Source organism: Manis javanica, chromosome 1, assembly GCF_040802235.1.
Source record: "Manis javanica isolate MJ-LG chromosome 1, MJ_LKY, whole genome shotgun sequence".
Taxonomy (NCBI): Eukaryota; Metazoa; Chordata; class Mammalia; order Pholidota; family Manidae; genus Manis; species Manis javanica.
Window position 1 is genome coordinate 222,503,479 of NC_133156.1, and position 24,181 is coordinate 222,527,659.

Sequence of the window (24,181 nt, forward strand, 5' to 3'; positions counted from 1 at the left end):
CTCACCTGTTCCATTTTCTCTTTTGCTTAAGACCTTATCTTCTAAGAGACTAATTTACATATTTTCTTTCTTGGTTTTTGTGTTCCTGCTCCATCCCTCCCACACTGTATTCCCAATCAGTCCATTCCTACTCTAATCCGCTTTACCCTGGTAGCAAGAATTGCCTATTCCCTGGCTCCCCTCCACTGGCATTTCTACATTACAGGCAAACTGCTTTTTATGCCAGGCCTATTTTTCCTTCTTCATTTATCTCTGCTGAATAGGAACTAATTCTTCCCAGAGGTTCTATCCCTCTGTCACCATAGAATATAAACTCCATAAAGACAGGGAATTTTGTCTTTGTTCATTCCAAGTTCAAACCTAGAACTGTACATGACATACCGTAGGTCACAATAAATTTTTGTTCTTGAAGGAATGACTGTGAGTTGATGTTGGAAGAGATTACAGTTGCAGGAAATACCTGATACAGATCCAGCGATTAGAGGACAAAACAGTGAATAATAAAAATCAAAATTTGGGCAGGGAAGGGAAAGGCCATTGTAGATCTCAAGATCAGGCTTTTAGGAAAGGTTGGAGTCATGACACAAATATAAAGAAGAAAGAGTGATAGGTGTAGATGATACAGATTTCCAGTGATGGAAAAGGGAAGAAGGGAAATATATCATTGGTGAAGTAGAGGCACCTGCGATTGAGGAGATAGCTGGATTCTATTATAATTTACTTTGGTGTAGCACCTTGACTTACAGCTACTTTTACAATCATGACATCACTTTTATTTCAGTGTTTATGAGAACACTGAAATGCACTAAGAGACTCTTATATGGTCATACAGGTAGTAAATGATAATTTTGATGTTTCAGCCCAAGTCTTTTGACTCTTAGGTCCTTTGTCTTTGCGCTAAGACAGCTTGACTTGGATTGCTTAATGAAAAATGCAGTCAGGACTCGAGATCACCCACTTTGTTTCTGCTGCCATCTACATGGTTTTCTTTTTTTAATAATAGGTTGCTTTGCCTTTCAAACCAGTATAAATCTGCTGTTTTCTGTGCTTGCTTTTCCCCTTTAAGAACTGCTTGACAGAGAAAGATGGAGGAAGAGTGAGCATTAGCTACTACCGATGGGCCTCTCCTTCTTCATTCCACCATCAGTGGGTTCTCCAGATTAATGTTCTCACATGCCCATTTGATAGCTGTCCACTTCAGTTACCTTTTTAAAAAGTACAGATTCTGAGGCCCAGCCACTTTGATTCTGATCCTGCTGTCCCAGGTTGTCTGTCACTCAGGGATCTGTGGGTGTATTTGAGCCTCCCCAACTGATTCCCATGCCCAGCACAGTCCTGCCACTTTTCAGTACTGCCATGAGAGTCACAGTCCGTCTGGGTATGTTGGATATTCTCTTGGGTCCTGCTTTGGTGGTATGGAATAATTCCCCAGTCCAGAAGAGTTCTTGCTTCTTGGTCAAGCACAGACCATCCTTAACTTGGAACTGGATGTGGTTCTAGGGTTTGTTTATAAATCACACAGAAAGTCTTTTTAATTGAGTTGATGTTTTAAATTGTATTTGAAATACCACCATGATATAAAATTACCAAAGTGGTTTGATTTCTTGTCCATTGCCCTTGATTATGATTGCATGCTTAGGCAAAGTTGTAGGCTTGTTTGACATCCCTCAAAATATGGTCCAGATAAAGAAAGGTAGGAGATTTACAGAATGAGACAGAAAGCACAGAGAGAGCAGGTGTTCACAAGCTGGTGGAAAAGGTTTAGCCACTGATATTGCTAGGGAGTTTAACTTTTTTTTTTTATACTAGCACTCTTAAATGAGGCAGACATTCCACATTCCTAAATTACGTTTGTGGATTCCAAGACCGTTTAGCCCATATGGTAACCCCAATGCAGTATACGGCAATGAAAATTAGAAATAAAAAGTTTTAATACTAGTAATTAAGAATTAAAATAATACTTGAGGAAAGCTAGTGTAATTAGAGGAGCTACATGAAGGAACCACTTTATATTAGTTTTGGTTTTTGTTTTTTTTTGAGATCAAATTGACATGCTATATGCTATATTAGTTCCAGGTGTATAGCATGGTGGTTTGGCATTTGAATATACTGGAAAATGGTCAGTGCAGTAAGTCTTGTCATCATCTGAAACCATACAAAGTTAATACAATATTATTGACCATATTCCCCATGCTGTACATTACTTCCCTGTGACTGACTTATTTTATAACTAGGAGTTTGTACTTTAATCTGCATCACACATTTCATTCCTCCCTCTCTGCTCCCCTCTGGCAATCACCAGCCTGTTCTGTATGAATCTGGGTTTTGTTTGGTTTTGTTTATTTTTTGCATTCCACATATAATCAGGCAGTATTTGTCTTTCTCTGACTATTTCACTACTAGTTCTTTATTGCATGTGATGTTAATTTAAAATTCACACCTTTTCAGAATTCAAAATAAAGGTCATAACCATGCTGATGGACATGCAGAGAAATATGCAAGAGCTAAAGGATCAAATTAGGAGGGAGAATACAGAAATAAAACAATCTCTGGAAGGACTTAAGAGCAGAATGGATGAGGTGCAAGAGACTGTTAATGGAATAGAAATCAGACAACAGGAAGACAGAGAAGCTGAGGCAGAGAGAGATAAATGGATCTCCAGGAATGAAAGAATATTAAGAGAACTGTGTGACCAATTCAAACACAACAATATTCACATTATAGGGGTACCAGAAGGAGAGAGAAAGGTATAGAAAGTGTCTTTGAAGAAATAATTGCTGAAAACTTCCCCACACCGGGGGAGGAAATAGTCTCTCAGAACATGGAAGCCCACAGTTCTCCCAACACAAGGGACCCCAGGAGGACAACACCATGACATATAATAATTTAAATGGCAAAGATCAAAGACAAGGACAGAGTATTAAAGGCAGCTGGAGAGAGAAAAAAGATCACATACAAAGGAAAACCCATCAGGCTATCATCAGACTTCTCAGAGGAAACCTTACAGGCCAGAAGAGAATGGCATGATATATTTAATGCAATGAAACAGAAGGACTTGTGCCACGAATACTATCCAGCATGATTATCATTTAAATATGAAGGAGGGATTAAACAATTCCCAGACAAGCAAAAGTTGAGGGAATTTGCCTCCCACAAACCACCTCTAGAGGATATTTTAAAGGGACTGTTCTAGATGGAAGAACTCCTAAGGCTAAATAGATGTCACCAGAGAAAATAAAATCACAGCAAAGAAAGCAGACCAACGAAATACTAAGTAAAGGCAAAAAATTACAACTATTCACAAAAGCAGTCAAAGGAAACACAAAAGAGTACAGAATAAAATACCTTACATATAAGGAATGGAGGAGGAGTTTTCAGAAGGTCGAAAAATAAAGAATCATCAGGCTGTGTTTATAATAGCTCAATAAGCAAGTTAAGTTAGAAAGTTAGATGGTAAAGAAGCTACCCTTGAACCTTTGGTAACCATGAATCTAAAGCCTTTAATGGCAATAAGTACATTTCTTTCAATAATCACCCTAAATGTGAATGGACTGAATGCACCAATCAAAAGACACAGTAATAGAATGGATAAAAAAGCAAGACCCATCTATATGCTGCTTACAAGAGACTCACCTTAAACCCAAAGACACACACAGACTAAAAGTCAAGGGATGGAAAAAGATATTTCATGCAAACAATAGGGTGAAAAAAGCAGGTGTTGCATTACTTATATCAGGGAAAATAGACTTCAAAACAAAGAAAGTAACAAGAGATAAAGAAGGACATTACACAATGAGAAAGGAGTCAGTCCAATAAGAAGATATAACCATTATAAATATATATGCACCCAATACAGGAGCACCGACATATGTGAAAGAAATACACAATTAAAGGAGGAAATAGAATGCAATGCATTCATTTTAGGAGACTTGAACACACCACTCACTCCAAGGGACAGATCCAGCAGACAGAAAATAAGTAAGGACACAGAGGCACTGAACAACACACTAGAACAGATGGACCTAACAGACATCTACAGAACTCTATACTCATTCATCTCAAGTGCACATGGAACATTTTCCAGAAAAGACCACATACTAGGCAACAAAAAGAACAGAAGTAAGTTCAAAAAGACTGAAATTCTACCAACCACCTTCTCTGACCACAAAGGCATAAAACTAGAAATAAATTGTACAAAGAAAACAAAAAGGCTCACAAACACGTGGAGGCTCATCACATGCTCCTAAATAATCAATGGATCAATTGCCAAATTAAAATAGAGATCAAGCAATATATGGAGACGAATGACAACAACAGCAGAAAGCCCCAACTTCTGTGGGACGCAGCGAATACAGTCCTAAAAAGAAAGTATATAGCAATCCAGGCCTATTTAAAGAAGGCAGAAGAATCCCAAATGAATAGTCTAAAGTCACAATTATTGAAACTGGAAAAAGAAGAACAAATGAGGCCGAACATCAGCAGAAAGTTGACATAATAAAGATCAGAGAAGAAATAAAATTAAGAAAAATAAACAATAGAAAAAATAAATGAAACCAAGAGGTGGTTCTTTGAGAAAATAAACAAAATAGATAAACCCCTAGCCAGACTTATTAAGAGAAAAACAGAATCTACACACATCAACAGAATCAGAAATGAGAAAGAAAAAGTCACGACAAACTCCACAGAAATACAAAGAATTATTAGAGAATACTATGAAAACCTATATGCTAACAAGCTGGAAAACCTAGAAGAAATGGAGAACTTCATAGAAAAATACAATCTTACAAGACTGACCAAGGAAGAAACAGAAAATCTAAACAGACCAATTACCAGCAATGAAATTGAATCAGTAATCAAAAAACTACCCAAGAAGAAAACCCCCAGGCCCGATGGATGCACCTCTGAATTTTATCAGACATATAGGGAAGACATAATATCCATTCTCTTAATGTTTCCAAAAAAATAGAAGAGGAGGGAATACTTCCAAACTCATTCTGTGAAGCCAGCATCACTCTAATACCAAAACCAGGCAAAGACCCCACCAATAAAGAAAGTTACAGACCAATATCCCTGATGAACATAGATGCAAAAATACTCAACAAAATATTAGCAAACCGAATTCCAAAATACATCAAGGGGATCATACACCATGATCAAGTGGGATTCATCTCAGGGATGCAAGGATGGTACAACATTAGAAAATCCATCAGCATCATCCACCACATCAACAAAAAGAAGGACAAAAACCATATGATCATCTCTATAGATGCTGAAAAAGCATTTGACAAAATTCAACATCCATTCATGATAAAAACTCTCAACAAAATGGGTATATAGGGCAAGTACTCAACATAATAGTGCCATATACAACAAACCCACAGCCAACATCATTCTTAATAGTGAGAAGCTGAAAACTTTTCCTCTAAGATCGGGAACAAGACAGGGATGCCCACTCTCCCCACTGTTATTCAGCATAGTACTGGAGGTCCTAGCCATGGCAATTAGACACAACAAAGAAATAGAAGGCATCCAGATTGGTAAAGAAGTGAAACTGTCCTTATTTGCAGATGACATGATATTGTACCTAAAAAACCCTAAAGACTCCAGTCCAAAACTACTAGAACAAATATCTGCATTCAGCAAAGTTGCAGGATACAAAATTAACACACAGAAATCTGTGGCATTCAAAATGGCCATCCTGCCTAATGCAGTCTACAGATTCAATGCAATCCCTATCAAAATACCAACAGCATTCTTCAATGAACTGGAACAAATAGTTTTAAAATTCATATGGAACCACAAAAGACCTCGAATAGCCAAGGCAGTCCTGAGAAGGAAGAATAAAGCAGGGGGGATCTCGCTTCCCAACTTCAAGCTCTACTATAAAGCCACAGTAATTAAGACAATTTGTTACTGGCACAAGAACAGACCCATAGACCAGTGGAATAGAATAGAAAGTCCAGATATTAACCCAAACATATATAGTCAATTTATATACGGTAAAGGAGGCATGGACGTGCAATGGGGAAATTACAGCCTCTTCAACAGCTGGTGTTGGCAGAACTGGACAGCTACATGTAAGAGAATGAAACGGGATCATTGTCTAACCCCATACACAAAAGTAAATTTGAAATGAATCAAAGACCTGAATGTAAGTCATAAAACCATAAAACTCTTAGAAAAAAACATAGGCAAAAATCTCTTGGACATAAACATTAGTGACTTCTTCATGAACGTATCTCCCCGGGCAAGGTAAACAAAAGCAAAAATGAACAAATGGGATCATATCAAGCTGAAACGTTTCTGTACAGCAAAGGACACCACCAATAGAACAAAAAGGTATCCTACAGTATGGAAGAATATATTCATAAATGACAGATCTGATAAAGGGTTGACATCCAAAATATATAAAGAGCTCACCCACCTCAACAAACGAAAAGCAAATAATCGAATTAAAAAATGGGCACAGGATCTGAACAGACACTTCTCCAAAGAAGAAATTCAGGTGGCCAACAGACACATGAAAAGGTGCTCCACATCACTAGTCATCAGAGAAATGCCAATTAAAACCACAATGAGATATCACATCACACCAGTAAGGATTGCCACCATCCAAAAGACAAACAACAACAAATATTGGCAAGGTTGTGTAGAAACGGGAACCCTCCTGCACTGCTGGTGGGAATGTAAACTAATTCAACCATTGTGGAAAGCAGTATGGAGGTTCCTCAAAAAGCTTAAAATAGAAATACCATTTGACCCAGGAATTCCACTCCTACAAATTTACCCTGAGAATGCAGCAGTTTAGTTTGAAAAAGACATATGCACCCCTATGTTTATTGCAGCACTATTTACAATAGCCATGAAATGGAAGTGACCTAAGTGTCCATCAATAGATGACTGAATAAAGAAGATGTGGTACATCTACACAATGGAATATTACACAGCCATAAGAAAAAAACAAATCCTACCATTTGCAACAACATGGATGGAGCTAGAGGGTATTATGCTCAGTGAAATAAGCCAGTCAGAGAAAGACAAGTATCAAATGATTTCACTCATCTGTGGAGTATAAGAACAAAGAAAAAAACTGAAGGAGCAAAACAACAGACTCACAGAACCCAAGAATGGACTAACAGTTACCAAAGGGAAAGGAACTGGGGAGTATGGGTGGGAAGGGAGGGTTACGGGGTGGGGGAAGAAAGAGGGCATTATGATTAGCATGGATAATGTGGGTGGGGACACGGGGAGGGCTGTACAACACAGAGAAGCCAAGTAGTGATTCTACAACAACTTACTACGCTGATGGACAGTGACTGTAATAGGGTATGTGCGGGGTTCTTGGTGATGGGGGGAGTCTAGTAAACAATGTTCCTCATGTAATTGTAGATTAATGATACCAAAATAAAAAAAATAAAAAAACTTATGCCTTTTCCTGGGTCCAAGTGTTTCATGTGTACTGCTATTGCAGTTATCAGTTTTTACAGGATGATTTGTTTTCACTTTTTAAACCAAAGAAAGAAAACTTGTTCCTGAGGTAATTGGACAAGATTTGGAAGATATGGGTAAGGAGTTAAAGATGGTGCATAGAGATATAGTTTGAGGTGAGCCATCAATATGAAAGATAAAGGGAAACACAAGGTGCTTTTAAAGATTAGAAGTTCTAATTAAGGAATGTTGACCCTGTGCTGGCCTCCAGAGCAACCTGGCTACTATCTTCAGTGAAATACTTGGATGAGAGCTGGACAAAAGGGAGCCTTTAATGTTAGGAAGTAGAGTAGTGCACAGAATGAAATTCCCCAGTGTTCCTTATTTCTGTCTATAGTCCACATTGAAAGACCCTTTTGGGGACTTCTCATGGGATGGCTTGTGCTCATCTCATCATCATTATGCTGTAGAGCCTAAGTAGTAAAATGATTAGGAAAGAGGGAGGCATAGCTGGTCTTTGTTGTCCCCAGAGTAGGAGTACAATATAGACTTTTTCAGTTGGAAATACTTAGAACAGCAAAGTATGACATAGTCTGTTTCATTTATAATACCAATGGTGCCCCTTGATTGCAAGAGGACATGGCTGAAGAACATGCTTAAGATATATTTGGAACTGACATGATGAATTGCTTTATAGATTACTTATTTCTGGCATATTCATTTCCTATTGCTGCCATAATAAACTTCCAGAAACTTTGAAACAGTACAAATGAATTATCTTACAGTTATGGATGTCAGAAATGTTTCTCACTGGGGCTAAATCAAAGGTGTCAGCAGGGCTTGGTTCATCCTCTAAAGGGGATGATGGCTAAGGGGAATGAATTTCCTGGCTTTTTCTAGCTTCTAGGGGCTGCTTGCATTCTTGGACTTCTTCATAGTGAGCAAAATAGGGCCAAGTCTTTCTCATGCTGCCATCTCTCTGGTTTTCTTTGCCTGTCTTCCCCTTTAGGATTACACTGGGCACACGTGAATAAGCCAGGATAATCTCCCTGTATTATTAAGGTCAGCTAATTAGCAATCCTAATTCCATTTACAACCTTGAGTCCCCTGTGCCATATGACCTAACATACAGTTTCTGGGGACATGACATCATTGGTGGGATATTTTCTACCTACCACATTTAATACCAAAATAATCACATGACCTAATAATTGAAACAAAAGAGATAATGGTAGTAGTCGCAATAATGACCTAAAACACATTTTTGTTGTTGTTGTTGTTGTAAATTCCAGCTTCATTATAAATAGCAGGTACTACAGAAATTCTGTTTGCAAAATAATTAATTTTGAAATACCTTTTTCTTAACAGGTTATATTTGCCGCAACTTTAAAGGGTCCTCTGCTTTGCTGAGTAAGTTTAATTTCTTGTTGGTGTGCTTACATTGCTTTTTATGTTACTCAGCAGTAGACATGTTTACAAATAAATTTTCTTTCTTTTTTTAGCCAGAACGCATATTAACTATGGAGTCAAAGGGGATGTGGCAGTTGTTCGAATTAACTCACCCAATTCAAAGGTACCTAATTTAACTTGTTGCAGACTGTCTTTCCTAACTGCATTCATGAATCCAAGCCAAAATGGGAAAGAAAGAAAGCCACCAATCAAGCCGCAATCTGAGTTTAGATAGTTAAAGTGATGTTTGACAAATTGCCTAAGGAATGCAGTTTTCTGAAATAGAGGTCCTAGTTGCAGGGTTTCTTCTAGTTGACCTCAGGTGTCCGGTTAACATCAAGGATCAATAAAACTATCCTTGTCTAACAGTGTAGAGTGGTGAGGTGAATTGTTAGGGAACAACCAAAGTACAAGCTTTGTTTATAGGAATCAAAACTCACCCACCCATCCTAATTGTGAGTGGTTAAATCTGCTTTCTTTGTTACCTGCCTGACATAGTCTTACTCGTCTTACTCATAGTAAGGTGGCTGGATTAAATGCGTGTGGTAAGTACTTCCTGAGGGACCTGAATGATGCAGTGTACTTCACATATTGGAATTCGGGTTCAGTTCAAAGTGGAGCTTCATTCATTTTTGGCAACATGAACAAAGCATGCATCAGTAATCCAGTTTTCTGCCAAAAAGAGCTTTATTGCAGGAGCTCATGCTTTCTCCCCATCTAAAATTGGAATAAAGATTTCATAGCTCAGATATCTTGTTACCAGAGGCCCAGGTGAAATAGGAGGATCTGGATGGAAGCACATAACTATCACAAATGAAGAAAAGAAGAGCCTGTCCCCCTCACTAGAGTAAATCTTGGCAACCACTCACCAGTGATTGAAACTTAAGATATTTTTTCAGAATTCTGTAAGTTGAGCATTTTTCCTGAACACAAAAATAACACATGCCTATGACAGGAAATTTTAAAACTATAAAAAAGAAAATAGCAATCATTCATACTCCTAACCCAAAGATAACCACTTTCAACATTTAATCCAGTTTTAACAAATAACATTTACAAATTTAAGATCATACTATATGTCCAGTTTTGATTCCTTTTTTTTTCTTAATGCTATCCACATTTTTTCCATGCCCACAAATGTTTGTAGACTCATGTAAACCCTGTGTATGATTCAAACACTTTTTTAAAAAATTTTTTATTAAGGTATGATTGATATACACTCTTATGTAGGTTTCACATGGAAAAACAATGTGGTTACTACATTTACCCATATTGTCAAGTCCCCACCCATACTCCAGTGCAGTCACTGTCCATCAGTGCAGCAAGTTGCAGGAGATCCACTATGTCCCTTCTCTGTTATACACTGTTCTCCTCGTGATCCCCCACACCATGAAACACTTAAAATATTAACTAAATTCCTTCTTTGACGAGATCTGTTTTTGAGGGGAGGGGTACCTATAGGTAGCTGCAGCTGCCTGAACAGAAAAATACTAGGTTGGTTTTTTACCCCCTCCCTTTCATTCTTGCTTCTAACAGTGTATTTCTGTCAGATAAGCATATTTTCTACAATCAAAATAGCATTTGATGCTTATTTGCACACTTCGTACTTCGAATTTAAACCCTTAGCCGTGTGTATTTTTCTTCGGCAGGTAAATGTACTGAATAAAGAACTACATTCAGAGTTCCTAGAAGTAATGAATGAAATCTGGACTAGCAATCAAATCAGAAGTGCCATCCTTATCTCATCAAAGCCAGGCTGCTTTATTGCTGGTGCTGATGTCAAGTAAGTTTTAGGATATTTGAAGTTACCTTTTGCCTTGGCTAATAGTATGTTTCTTAGGCCTTTTAAAAAAAGATAGAAGTAAATTCTCGGAAAGTCTTTTTTTTTTTTTAAGTTCTTTTTATGAGTATAATAAAGTTGATAGTAAAAAGGAGCTGCTTGGTGTATCACAGAGAAGGGACATAGTGGATCTCTGGCAACTTGCTGCACTGATGGACAGTGACTGCATCAGGGTATGGGTGGGGACTTGATAATATGGGTAAATGTAGTAACCACATTGTTTTTTCATGTGAAACCTTCATAAGAGTGTATATCAATCATACCTTAATAAAAAATTAAAATAAAAAAAAGGAGCTTATTGCTTAAACCAGGTAAGAGTAAATATAGACTTCCCTTAAAGAAGTTGAAAGCAATTCGAAGAGGAATATTTGACTAGAATAAAAAATACTATAAAATTAAACTAACAATGAGATGCATTTTTTTTTACCCATCACACTACAAACTTTAAAAATTTTGGATATACTATATTAGCCAGGACCTGGAGAAATGAGAAAGTCAGTGTATTACTAGTTGGTGCCAATTGGTACAGCTACTTTTTTTTTTTTTAAATAAGGTATCATTGATATACACTCTTATGAAGGGTTCATAAGAAAAACAATGTGCTTACTCCATTCACCCATATTACGAGTCCCCCCATACCCCATTGCAGTCACTGTCCATCAGTGTAGTAGGATGCTACAGAGTCCCTGTTTGTCTTCTCTGTGCTATACTGTCTTCCCCGTGACCCCCACACCATGTGAACTAATCATGATGCCCCTTAATTCCCTTCTCCCTCCCTCTTCCCCCACCCTCCCACATCCCTTCCCTTTGGTAACCACTAGTCCCTTCTTGGAGTCTGTGAGTCTGCTGCTATTTTGTTCCTTCAGTTTTGCTTCATTGTTACACTCTACAAGTGAGGGAAATCATTTGGTGTTTGTCTTTCTCTGCCTGGCTTATTTCATGGTACAGCTACTTTTGAGATTGGCAGTATTTAGTAAAAAGTAAAATTGCATGTATCATATAATCCATTGATTCCTCTTACAGTTACTTAGGCTAGAGAAATCACCCCCCTTCATTTTTAAGTACCCATGTACAAGGACGTTCAGTTCTATGTGGTTTAAAATAGTGAAGAATTTGAAACAAGCTGAATGTCAGTTGATAGGGAAATAGATAAGTAAAATGTGGAAAATTTACCTGATAAAATACTATAAAACACTTCAAAAGAATTAACTAGATCCACAGTACAATGTTACAGCTCAAAAACAAAATGTTACATTTTTTTTTAAGTTGTAGACTGTTTTTTACAGTAGTTTATGTAAACATTTTTGAACCATACATAAAAATACTTTTTTATAATATTTATGGGTACAAATATATCGTTGATCTGGAAGGATGGACTAAAAACATGAAAATGGTTATTTCAGGATAATGGAGTAGCTGGTAAGACTAGAGGAGTTTGTCAAAGGGAACTTTACTGATGCAGCTAATATTTTCTTTCTTTTTTCCCATTTTCATATGGTAGAATCTATGCATGTATATAATTTGTTTACAATTAATGCATGTATATAAGAAGGAGAAGTGATATCTTAGTTTAATGGGTTAAAATATGGAAGTTAATTCTGTCAAAATATTGGTATCTTTTATATTGTACTTTAGGCAATAATAACTGGCATTATAGGCTTAATCATTTATATTTAAAAGTTTTTGCATATTTTGGAGTATAAACTCCATGTTGTATACCTTTTTTTTATGTATAGTAATGGGAAATTTAAAAATATTCTATTTATTTAATATTTACTTTTAGGAGAAGCAAAATTATCTCTAGCAAGTGCTTTTTCTTCTAGCTCATTATTTGAGCCTAGCAAGACATTGACAAACCTGGCAATAGCTACTTGTGTCCATAGGAAAATACTTACAGCTTCCATGAGCTTTAGCTGAGCCATTCCCAGCATATGAAATGACAAAAACCTAGTTAATATTTGGTCACAGGTACAAAATCCAGAGCTTAAGTATGTTCAGAAACAAAGCAAATAAAACAAACTGAAATTAAATGACATTGAGTACGTTATTATAGCAAATCTTTTTTAATCTTTAGGGCATCTGTTTAAAAGTTTGAGATGCCTCTAAACAACCTTAAAGTTTTTTTTTTCCCTATCATTTTGATTGCTGTTTAATCTGAAAGGTAACTGATCGTGAAAATATTCACCAGAAGATGCTTTTTCTCATGTTCAGAGCTTTGCATTCTAATAATTTGTTATAGAAGCAGAAATAAATTATCCAACACATTTTGTTTCATGTTCTCTGGATCCAGAAGTTTAACACTCTTTGTACAGAGATGATGTAGCTGGTGTTAGCTGTCTGAGGCAAAACCATTCTTTTTTTTTTTTTTTTTTTTGAGAGGGCATCTCTCATATTTATTGATCAAATGGTTGTTAACAACAATAAAATTCAGTATGGGGGGGTCAATGCTCAATGTACAATCATTAATCCATCTCAAGTCTAATTCTCGTCAGTCTCCAATCTTCTGAAGCATAACAAACAAGTTGTTACATGGTGAACGAATTCTTACATAGTGAATAAATTCTTACATGGTGAACCGTACAAGGGCATTCATCACAGAAACTTTCGGTTTTGATCACGCATTATGACCTATAAACAATCAGGTCAAATATGAATATTCGTTTGATTTTTGTACTTGATTTATATGTTGATCCCACATTTCTCCCTTTATTATTATTATTATTTTTATTTTTAATAAAATGCTGAAGTGGTAGGTAGATGCAAGATAAAGGTAGAAAACATAGTTTAATGCTGTAAGAGGGCAAATGTAGATGATCAGATGATCAGGTGTGTGCCTATGGACTAAGTATTAATCCAGGCTAGACAAGGGCAGCAAGACATCCACGGATGCAGAAGATTTCTCTCAAAGCAGGGGGGGTGAGGTTCTGAGCCTCACCTCTGTTGATCCCCAAATTCTCACCTGATGGCCCCCCTGCGACTGTGCCTGTCTTAGGTTGTTCCTCCCTTGAGGAATCTTACCCGTCTCTGGCTAACCAGTCATCTTCCGGGGCCATACAGGGAAATGTAAAGTTGGTAAGTGAGAGAGAAGCCATATTGTTTGAAAAGGTTAGCTTTTTACTTCTTTGCAGATTTATGCCCTGTGGCTTCTAGAGGCAAAACCATTCTTAAACTTCTGAGTATTTGACAACTCATTACCAAATACCAATATATGACAGGATAAGAAAGAACGTAGTGGATGAGACCTTGAATAAAGTAGGCTGAATTTGATCTTCGTTTTTTTCTGTTTCTCTGTGTTCGTATTTACTGCAGCATGTTAGCCGCTTGCAAGACCAATCAAGAGATAATGCAAATATCACAGGAAGCACAGAGAATATTTGAGAAACTTGAGAAGTCCACAAAGCCTATTGTGGCTGCCATCAGTGGATCCTGCTTAGGAGGAGGCCTTGAGGTATAGATGCACTCCAAAGTCATGGAGACACTTTCCATCTTATTTGTGGGATTCACCTGCTGTAAACCCTTCGGCTACTGTTTTTCCTGAGGAAAGTTCTTGGAGGAGAATCAGCTTTCCTTTTAGTTATCAAACTTCTGGATAGGCTTTAATACTTATTCTCTTGACACTGAGCAAGTGAACCAAAGGGTGATGTTTTCACTTGTAAATTGAGAAGATTTGATCTAGCTCTCTAAGATCTTTTTCAGTTCTGAAAGCCTGGTTCAACTTTGTAGGGCAAAGATTCAAAAGTGTGATCATGTTCTTGAGCTTCTTAAGTCTACTTGAGACACACAAAACAATATATATTTGTGAATAGTAAAATAAGATTTTTAGAAATGAGATGCTTACTAGACTGGAGCATATAGGAAAAGAAGGGGGAAAGAAAATAACAATATTGAGCATTTACCACGTGCTGGGCCATATGCTAGATAGACGCTTTCACATATACCAATTAAGGATACTTAAGCCTGGTGCTAAAATATGGGCAGAATTTACCCAGAAAAGAGTGGAAAAAGGCATTTAATATATGGCATGGTGTGTGAGCAAAGACAAGGGTAAGCAAAGCCTATAGGACAGCATGTGGTAAAAATGCTCAAAGCTCATTAGTAGGCCTCCTTGATCGAACAGGAGAGTCTGTGTAATAGGGTGCAAGGCTTCTTAACCTCGGGTGCATTTTTCTATTGAGAGCTTCCATAGCTTTAAGCAGATTTTTAAGGAGATCTGCAACCCCAAAAGAGGTTAATGAGTTAGGCAAAAAGTATGAAATAAGTCTGGAACGGTAAATTGTAGAAAGCATCAAGTGCCAGCCTAAGGAATATCATTTTTTTCTGTGGGCATATTCCTGCTTTTCTAAGTAATCTTTAGACCCTCACAGATTCTAAGATGTTATAAAGTTACATTTTCTAACTTTATACTTTTCTTTCATTTGTTTTGAAGCTTGCCATTTCATGCCAATACAGAATAGCAACAAAAGATAAAAAAACCGTATTAGGTGTCCCTGAAGTCTTGCTGGGCATCTTACCAGGAGCAGGAGGCACACAAAGGCTGCCCAAAATGGTAAGTTTAAGACACTCTTGTGAAGTTTAGAACCTCAGTATCTATGTACCCCTTTGCATCTATTTCCTCTTGTATGAACGGCATAATAAGGATATTCATTGTAGAATTTAGAAGCCAAATATGAGTATAGAGGATAAATAACAACTGTTTATTCTTGGTACTTGTTTATTTTTTCAATTCCACCTTTTATTTATTTTAATTCCTTTATCAAAATTATTGATAAAGGTTCTTTGTTAGTCCCTGAAAAAAGATAAAGATTAGTAAGATATATGCCTTACCTTTCCAGAGCTTAGTGTTTGTTACTTACCTGCATGGCACCATCCTAAGTCAGTATTTCAAATCCTTGGGTCATTGGGTCATGTTTTGTAATAAATATAAGAGGCAGACCTTTCCTTTCCCCTGATTCAGAAGATCTCATTGCTGTTGTCTGTAGAATCAGAGGCTTTTAAATAATTAAGGAGATAGGAAGGACAGTCAGACCTGGAGACTGGAAAGCAATCTTATATCTAACATGAACGCCCACTGAACCTCATAGCTCCTAGCATTATAGATTCCTCAATGAAAACAAGGCTCATCAGAAATACTCTCTGGAGGGAAGTTGAATTATACTGGGCACAGAAAACTAGGAAGGTTTATGGTGTTAGTTTTCTGATAATCCTTCATTGAAATTGTCAAGAAGATTTATTGAAAGAGCAAATAAACCTATATGTGTATAGAAAATATTGCTGAGTTTCTGTTGCTCCATCATAGTTGGTATTTGAATGTTGATAGAACCATTCTTCTTTTACCTGCATAAGAAACCCTGGCTGAGTCCTATTTTTGTTAAGCCTAAAATTCTCCTGAAAGACATTGTCAAAACTGTCAGGTTTTTCATATTCTCCACTAGTTCCAATGTAGAAATTTAAATATTACACAAATGATAGAGAAGAAACTCAGAATGACGTGAGTGCACAATTTCAGGAAACATGAAATAATTTCTCCACCTAATCACTTCCACAAGACAGAAATCCTACATATTGAGAGGTATAAAGACATTTTTGTTTCCTTTTGTTTCCTCTTGTACAAACGGCATAATAAGGGTATTCGTTGTAGAATTTAGAAGCCAAATATGAGTATATGCAAATTAAATGCAAATTCAGCTGGAGTTTTCTGATCCCAAAAGTTACCAAAACTTATATCAGTTTGTGAAATTCAGTGATAGACAATAGCATAAAAGTCTGGTCTGACTTTTCTCATTTTAATATTTATTTTGCTCAGTTGATAGGTTTGTGAACTATAATTGTCACTCTGCTATTTTTTTCCCCTATGCCCTAATCCTTACTCGCATGTCAGGTGGGTGTGCCTGCTGCTTTTGACATGATGCTGACTGGTAGAAACATTCGTGCAGACAGAGCAAAGAAAATGGGACTGGTTGACCATTTGGTGGACCCCTTGGGTAAGTGTTAGCCTCAGTTTGTGTCTTATGAAGTGATTTATTTTCATAAATAGTTAGTATCTTTAATATTGGTTAGAGTGAAACTCAAACTATTAAGCAATGAGTCATGCTGAAGAGTGAAGTTTTCTAAAAATAGCTAATGCTAAATCATTTTCAACATGATCCCAAATTTTATTTTACTTTATTTATAATTTGGACATCAGGAACACAGAACTGAATCAAGTCATTATTTTTAGTTCTTATATTACCTGTATCATTATCCATGATAACCTTCCTTTTTTGTGTGTGTGTTATTTTTAGTATTAACTTTATTTTTATTAAGGTATCATTGACATGCAATCTTATGAAGGTTTCACATGAAAACATTGTGGTTACTACATTCACCCATATTATCAAGTCCCCCCCATACCCCAATAAGGTCACTGTCCATCAGCATAGTAAGATGTCACAGAGCCACTACTTGTCTTCTCTGTGCTACACTGTCTTCCCAGTGACCCCACACACACCATGTGTACCAATTATAATACCCCATAATCCCCTTCTCCCTCCCTCTCCACCCACCCTCCCCCATCCCTTTGGTAACCACTAGTCCCTTCTTGGAGTCTGTGAGTCTGCTGCTGTTTTGTTCCTTCAGTTTTGCTTCGTTGTTATACTCCACAAATGTGAAAAATCATTTGGTACTTGTCTTTTTCCACCTGGTTTATTTCACTGAACATAATACCCTCTAGCTCCATCCATGTTGTTGCAGATGGTAGGATTTGTTTTCTTCTTACGACTAAATAGTATTCCATTGTCTATATATACCACCTCTTCTTTATCTGTTCATCTACTGATGGACACTTAAGTTGCTTCCATATCTTGGCTACTGTAAATAGTGCTGCAATAAACAGGGGTGCATGTCTTTTTGAATCTGAGATTTTGTTTTCTTTGGGTAAATTCCTAGGAGTGGAATTCCTGGGTCAAATGATATTTCTATTTTCAGTTTTTTTGAGGAACCTCCATATTGCTTTCCACAATGGTTGAACTAATTTACATTCCCACCAGCAGTGTAGGAGGGTTCCCCTTTCTCCACATCCTCACCAGATTTGTTGTTTCTAGTCTTTGATGTTGGCCATTCCAACTGGTGTGAGGTGATATCTCATTGTGGTTTTAATTTGCATTTCCCTGATAATTAGTGATGTGGAGCATCTTTTCATGTGTCTGTTGGCCATCTGAATTTCTTCTCTGGAGAAGTGTCTCTTCATGTCCTCCACCCATTTTTTAATAGGGTTATTTGCTTTTTGGGTGTTGAAGAGTGAGTTCTTTATTTTGGATGTTAACCTCTTGTCAGATATGTCATTTACAAATATATTCTCCCATACTGTAGGATGCCTTTTTGTTCTACTGATGGTGTCCCTTGCTGTACAGAAGCTTTTTAGCTTGATGTAGTCCCATTTGTTCATTTTTGCTTTTGTTTCCCTTGCCTGAGGAGATGCGTTCGGGAAAAAGTTACTCATGTTTATATTCAAGAAATTTTTGCCTATGTTTTCTTCTAAGAGTTTTATGGTTTCATGACATGTATTCAGATGTTGATCCATTTTGAGTTTACTTTTCTGTATGGAGTTATACAGTACTCTAGTTTCATTCTCTTACATGTAGCTCTCCAATTTTGCCAACACTAGCTGTTGAGAAGGCTCATTTCCCCATTGTATATCCATGGCTCCTTTATCATATTAATATGATACACATTGCTAATCGTATACATTACACGTATATAACACTATACATGCTGATTGTAATGCCCCCTTTCTTTTTCCCCCGCCCTTATCCCTCCCCTCCCACCCATTTCCCTCCCCAGTCCCTTTCCCTTTGGTAACTGTTAGTCCATTCTTGGGTTCTGTGATTCTGATTCTGTGATTGACCATATATGCTTGGGTTAATATCTGGACTCTCTATTCTGTTCCACTGATCTATGGGTCTGTTCTTGTGCCAGTACCAAATTGTCTTGATTACTGTGACTTTGTAGTAGACCTTGAAGTTGGGGAGCAAGATCCCCCCTGCTTTATTCTTCTCAGGATTGCCTTGGCTATTCGGGGTCTTTTGTGGTTCCATATGAATTTTAAAACTATTTGTTCCAGTTCATTGAAGAATGCTGTTGGTATTTTGATAGGGATTGCATTGAATCTGTAGATTACTTTAGGCAGGATGGCCATTTGACAATATTAATTCTGCTTATCCAAGAGCATAGAATGAATTTCCATTTGTTAGTGTCCTCTTTAATTTCTCTTAAGAGTGTCTTACAGTTTTCAGGGTATAGGTCTTTCACTTCCTTGGTTAGGTTTATTCCTAGGTATTTTATTTTTTTTATGCAATTGTGAATGAAATTGTTTTGCTGATGTCTCTTTCTGCTGGTTCATCATTAGTGTATAGGAATGCAACAGATTTCTGTATATTAATTTTGTATCCTGTGACTTCGCTGAATTCAGATATTAGATCTAGTAGTTTTGGAGTTTTTATGTACAGTGTCATGTCATCTACAAACAGGGACAGTTTAACTTCTTCCTTGCCAATCTGGATGCCTTTTATTTTATTTTATTTATTTATTTATTTATTTTTTGATTTATTATTTCTATTTTGGTATCATTAATCTACAATTACATGAAGGACATTATGTTTACTAGGCTCCCCCCTTCATCAAGTCTCCTCCACATACACCTTCACAGTCACTGTCCATCAGCATAGTAAGATGCTGTAAAATCACTACTTCTCTTCTCTGTGTTGCCCAGTCTTCCCCATGCTCCCCACCCCCCATGCTATACATGCTAATCGTAATGCCCCCTTTCTTTTTCCCCGCCCTTATCCCTCCCTTCCCACCCATCCTGCCCAGTCCCTTTACCTTTCGTAACTGTTAGTCCATTCTTGGGTTCTGTGATTCTGCTGCTGTTTTGTTCCTTCAGTTTTCCTTTGTTCCTATACTCCACATATGAGTGAAATCATTTGGTATTTGTCTTTCTCTGCCTGGCTTATTTCACTGAGCATAATACCCTCTAGCTCCATCCATGTTGTTGCAAATGGTAGGATTTGTTTTTTTCTTATGGCTGAGTAATATTCCACTGTGTATATGTACCACATCTTCTTTATCCATTCATCTACTGATGGACATTTAGGTTGCTTCCATATTTTGGCTATTGTAAATAGTGCAGCGATAAACATAGGGGTGCATCTGTCTTTTTCAAACTTGAGTGCTGCATTCTTAGGGTACATTCCTAGAAGTGGAATTCCTGGGTCAAATGGTATTTCTATTTTGAGGAACCTCCATACTGCTTTCCACAATGGTTGAACTAATTTACATTCCCACCAGCAGTGTAGGAGGTTTCCCCTTTCTCCACAACCTCGCCAACACTTGTTGTTTATCTTTTGGATGGTAGCCATCCTTACTGGTGTGAGGTGATATCTCATTGTGGTTTTAATTGGCATTTCTCTGATGACAAGCGAAGTGGAGCATCTTTTCATGTGTCTGTTGGCCATCTGAATTTCTTCTTTAGAGAACTGTCTATTCAGCTCCTCTGCCCATTTTTTAATTGGATTATTTGCTTTTTGTTTGTTGAGGTGTGTGAGCTCTTTATATATTTTGGATGTCCACCCTTTATCGGATCTGTCATTTATGAATATATTCTGAATTGATGAATTGTTGGATGCCTTTTATTTCTTTGTGTTATCTGGCTACCATGGCTTGGAGCTCCAGTACTGTGTTGAATAAAAGTGGGAAGAGTGGGCATCCTTGTCTTGTTCCCGATCTCAAAGGAAAAGCTTTCAGCTTCTAAGTATGATGTTGGCTGTGGGTTTTTCATATATGGCCTTTATTATGTTGAGGTACTTGCCCTCTATACCCATTTTATTGAGAGTTTTTATCATGAATGGATGTTGAATTTTGTTGAATGCTTTTTCGGCATCTATGGAGATGATCATGTGGTTTTTGTTCTTTTTGTTGATTTAATGTATTATGTTGATAGATTTTTGAAATATTGTACCATCCTTGCATCCCTGGAATAAGTCTGCTTGATCATGCTGGATGATCTTTTTCATGTTTTTTTGAATTAGATTTGCTAATATTTTGTTGAGTATTTTTGCATCTGTGTTCATCAAGGATATTGGTCTGTAATTTTCTTCTTTTGTGATGTCTTTGCCTCGTTTTGGTATTAGAGTGATGCTGGCCTCATAGAATGAGTTTGGAAGTATTCCCTTCTTTTGTACTTTTTGGAAAACTTTAAGCAGGATGGGTATTAGGTCTTCACTAAATGTTTGATAAAATTCAGCAGTGAAGCCATTTCATCTAGGTGTTTTGTTCTTAGGTAGTTTTTTGATTACTGGTTCAATTTCATTGATCTGTTCAGATTTTCTGTTTCTTCCTGGGTCAGCCTTGGAAGGTTGTATTTTTCTAGAAAGTTGTCCATTTCTTCTAGGTTATCCAATTTGTTAGCATATAATTTTTCTTAGTATTCTTATAATCTTTGTATTTCTGTGGTGTTTCCTTTCTCGTTTCTGATTCTGTTTATGTGTGTAGACTTTCTTTTTTTCTTGAAAAGTCTGGCTAGGGGTTTATCTATTTTGTTTATTTTCTTAAAGAACCAGCTACTGCTTTCAATGATTCTTTCTATTGTTTTATTCTTCTCGATTTTATTCATTTCTGCTCTGATCTTTATGTCCCTCCTTCTACTGACTTTGGGCCTCATTTGTTCTTCTTTTTCTAGTTTCGCTAACTGTGAGCTTAGACTATTCATATGGTTTTGTTCTTCTTTCCTGAGGTTGGCTTGTATTGCAGTATACTTCCCTCTTAACATGGCCTTCTCTGCGTCCCACAGATTTTGTGGTGTTGAGTTTTTGTTGTCATTTGTCTCCATATATTGTTTGATCTCTGTTTTTATTTGTTCATCAATCCATTGATTATTTAGGAGTATGTTGTTAAGGCTCCATGTGTTTGTGGGCTTTTTCATTTTCTTTGCATAATTTATTTCTAGCTTCATACCTCTGTGCTCTGAGAAGTGGGTTGGTACAATTTCAGTCTTTTAATTTACTGAGGCTGTTTTTGTGGCCTAGTATGTGATCTGTTCTTGAAAATGTTCCGTGTAGAAGAATGTGTATCCTGCTGCTTTTGGGTGGAGTGTTCTGTAGATGTGTATTAGGTCCATCTGTTCGAATGTGTTGTTCAGTACCTCTGTGTCCTTACTTATTTTCTGTCTGGTTGATCTGTCCTTTGGAGTGAGTGGTATATTGAAGTCTCCTACAATGCATGCATTGCATTCTATTTCACCCTTTAATTCTGTTACTATTTGTTTCACATATGTAGATGCTCCTGTGTTGGGTACATAGATATTTATAATGGTTATGTCCTCTTGTTGGACTGACCCCTTTTCATTGTGTAATGCCCTTCTTTGTCTCTTGTTATTTTCTTTGTTTTGAAGTCTATTTTGTCTGATACAAGTACTGCAACTCCTGCTTTTTTCTCCCTATTAGTTGCATGAAATATCTTTTTTCATTCCTTCACTTTTAGTCTGTGTATGTCTTTGGGTTTGAAGTGAGTCTCTTGTAGGCAGCATATAGACAGGTCTGGTTTTTTTATCCATTCAATGACTCTGTGTCTTTTGATTGGTGCATTGAGACCATTTACATTTAGGGTGATTATCGATAGGTATGTACTTATTGCCATTGCAGGCTTTAGATTTGTGGTTACCAAAGGTTCAAAGTTAATTTCCTTACTATCTAAGAGTCTAACTTAACTCACTTAGTATGCTATTACAGACACAGTCTAAAGGTTCTTTTTTTTTTATTTCTCCTCCTTTTTCTTCCTTCTCCATTCTTTATATATTAGGTATCATATTCTGTACTCTTTGTCTATCCCTTGACTGACTTTGGGGATTGTTGATTTAATTTTGCATATGCTTAGTAATTAATTGTTCTACTTTACTTACTGTGGTTTTATTACCTCTGTTGACAGCTACTTAGCCTTTGGAACACTTCCATCTAGAGCAATCCCTCCAAAATACACTGTCAAGATGGTTTGTGGGAAGTAAATTCTCTCAGCTTTTGCTTATCTGAAAATTGTTTAATCCCTCCTTCAAATTTAAATGATAATCTTGCCAGGTAGAGTATTCTTAGTTTGAGCTCCTTCTGTTTCATTGCATTAAATATATCATTCCACTCCTTTCTGGCCTGTAAGATTTTTTTGAGAAGTCTGATAATAGCCTGATGGCTTTCCTTTGTATGTGATCTTTTTTCTCTTTCTGGCTCCTTTTAATACTCTGTCCTTATCCTTGATCTTTGCTATTTTAATTATTATATGTCTTGGTGTTGTCTTCCTTGGGTCCCTTGTGTTGGCAGATCTGTGCACCTCCATGGCCTGAGAGACTATTTCCTTCCCCAGATTGGGGAAGTTTTCAGCAATGACCTTCTCAAAGACACTTTCTATCCCTTTTTCTCTCTCTACTTCTTCTGGTACCCCTATAGTGCAAATATTGTTCTGTTGGGATTGGTCACACAGTTCTCTCAATGTTCTTTCTCTTTTGAGATCCTTTTTTCCCCTCTGTGCCTCAGTATTCCTCTTCTCTAATTTCTCTTCCATTTACAGCCTCCTCAACTTCATCTAATCTGCTTTTTAAATCCCTCTATTGTTTCATTTCAAATACTGTATCTTTCAACGTTCATATCTCATTCTTGAATTCCTCCCTGAGGTCTTGAATATTTTCTGTAGTTGTGGTTTAAACCGGTTCCTTTGATGTTTCATATTTGCAGGTAACACCCTCTAGTGCCCAGAAGCTCTACTCTCTGGAGCTGCTCAGCCCCTGGACTGATTACGGGGGTTGCAGGTGAGCAACGCTGGTGCCTTTTGGGAGGAAAGAACTCTTCCCTGCTTCCTGGTTGCAGTACCTGCCTCTACTGCCAGGGCTAGTGATCCAAGTATGCAGGGAGAAGCCTCTATGTTTTACACTTGTAGCTGCTGTAGGTGAGGCAGGGCCACCATCTAGCTGACCTGGCACAATGGCTGGGGCAGCAGGTTTGTGAGCTGGTGCCCGCCAGGAGGAAGGCATTGCAGGCTACATATCATGGTGGAAGGTCTCGTCAGTCAGGGGGATGGAGCACCTGAACTTCCTGAAAGTTCCCAGTCTGCTGGGCAGAGTGCACCGGACAATTATGTCCACTTGTCTTTTCTCCTGAGCAGCAAGCTCTGTGCAATCCTTGCCCCTTTAGCAACCCTCTTGCTGTTAAGAAGTCTCTCAGACTGCCCAACTTACTTTTGTCCCAGAGTGGCCAGTTGTGGATACCTATTTTCCACAAGCAGCTAGAATCTTGATCTCTCCACATCTTCTGCCTGTCTTAGCTTTCCAACCCCACTAATCTCCAGAGCACCATGTAATGTAGGTTTGTGCTTCCAGAGCAGATCTCCAGGGCTGGGTGTTCAGCAGTCCTAGGCTTCCACCCTCTCCCTGCTCCATTTCTCTTCCTCCTG

At 37.5% G+C, this 24,181-nt stretch overlaps 1 protein-coding gene across 1 annotated transcript in view; it reads left to right on the top strand.

The window, feature by feature from the left end:
* Positions 1–24,181, top strand: part of HADHA (hydroxyacyl-CoA dehydrogenase trifunctional multienzyme complex subunit alpha) — a 60,142-nt gene that overhangs the window by 3,258 nt on the left and 32,703 nt on the right. Inside the window, exons 2-7 of the mRNA XM_036990632.2 lie at positions 8,797–8,838; positions 8,931–9,001; positions 10,527–10,660; positions 14,027–14,165; positions 15,144–15,263; positions 16,596–16,698. Coding sequence (XP_036846527.2) covers positions 8,797–8,838; positions 8,931–9,001; positions 10,527–10,660; positions 14,027–14,165; positions 15,144–15,263; positions 16,596–16,698 — 609 coding nt within the window. The remainder of the gene's footprint in view (positions 1–8,796; positions 8,839–8,930; positions 9,002–10,526; positions 10,661–14,026; positions 14,166–15,143; positions 15,264–16,595; positions 16,699–24,181) is intronic.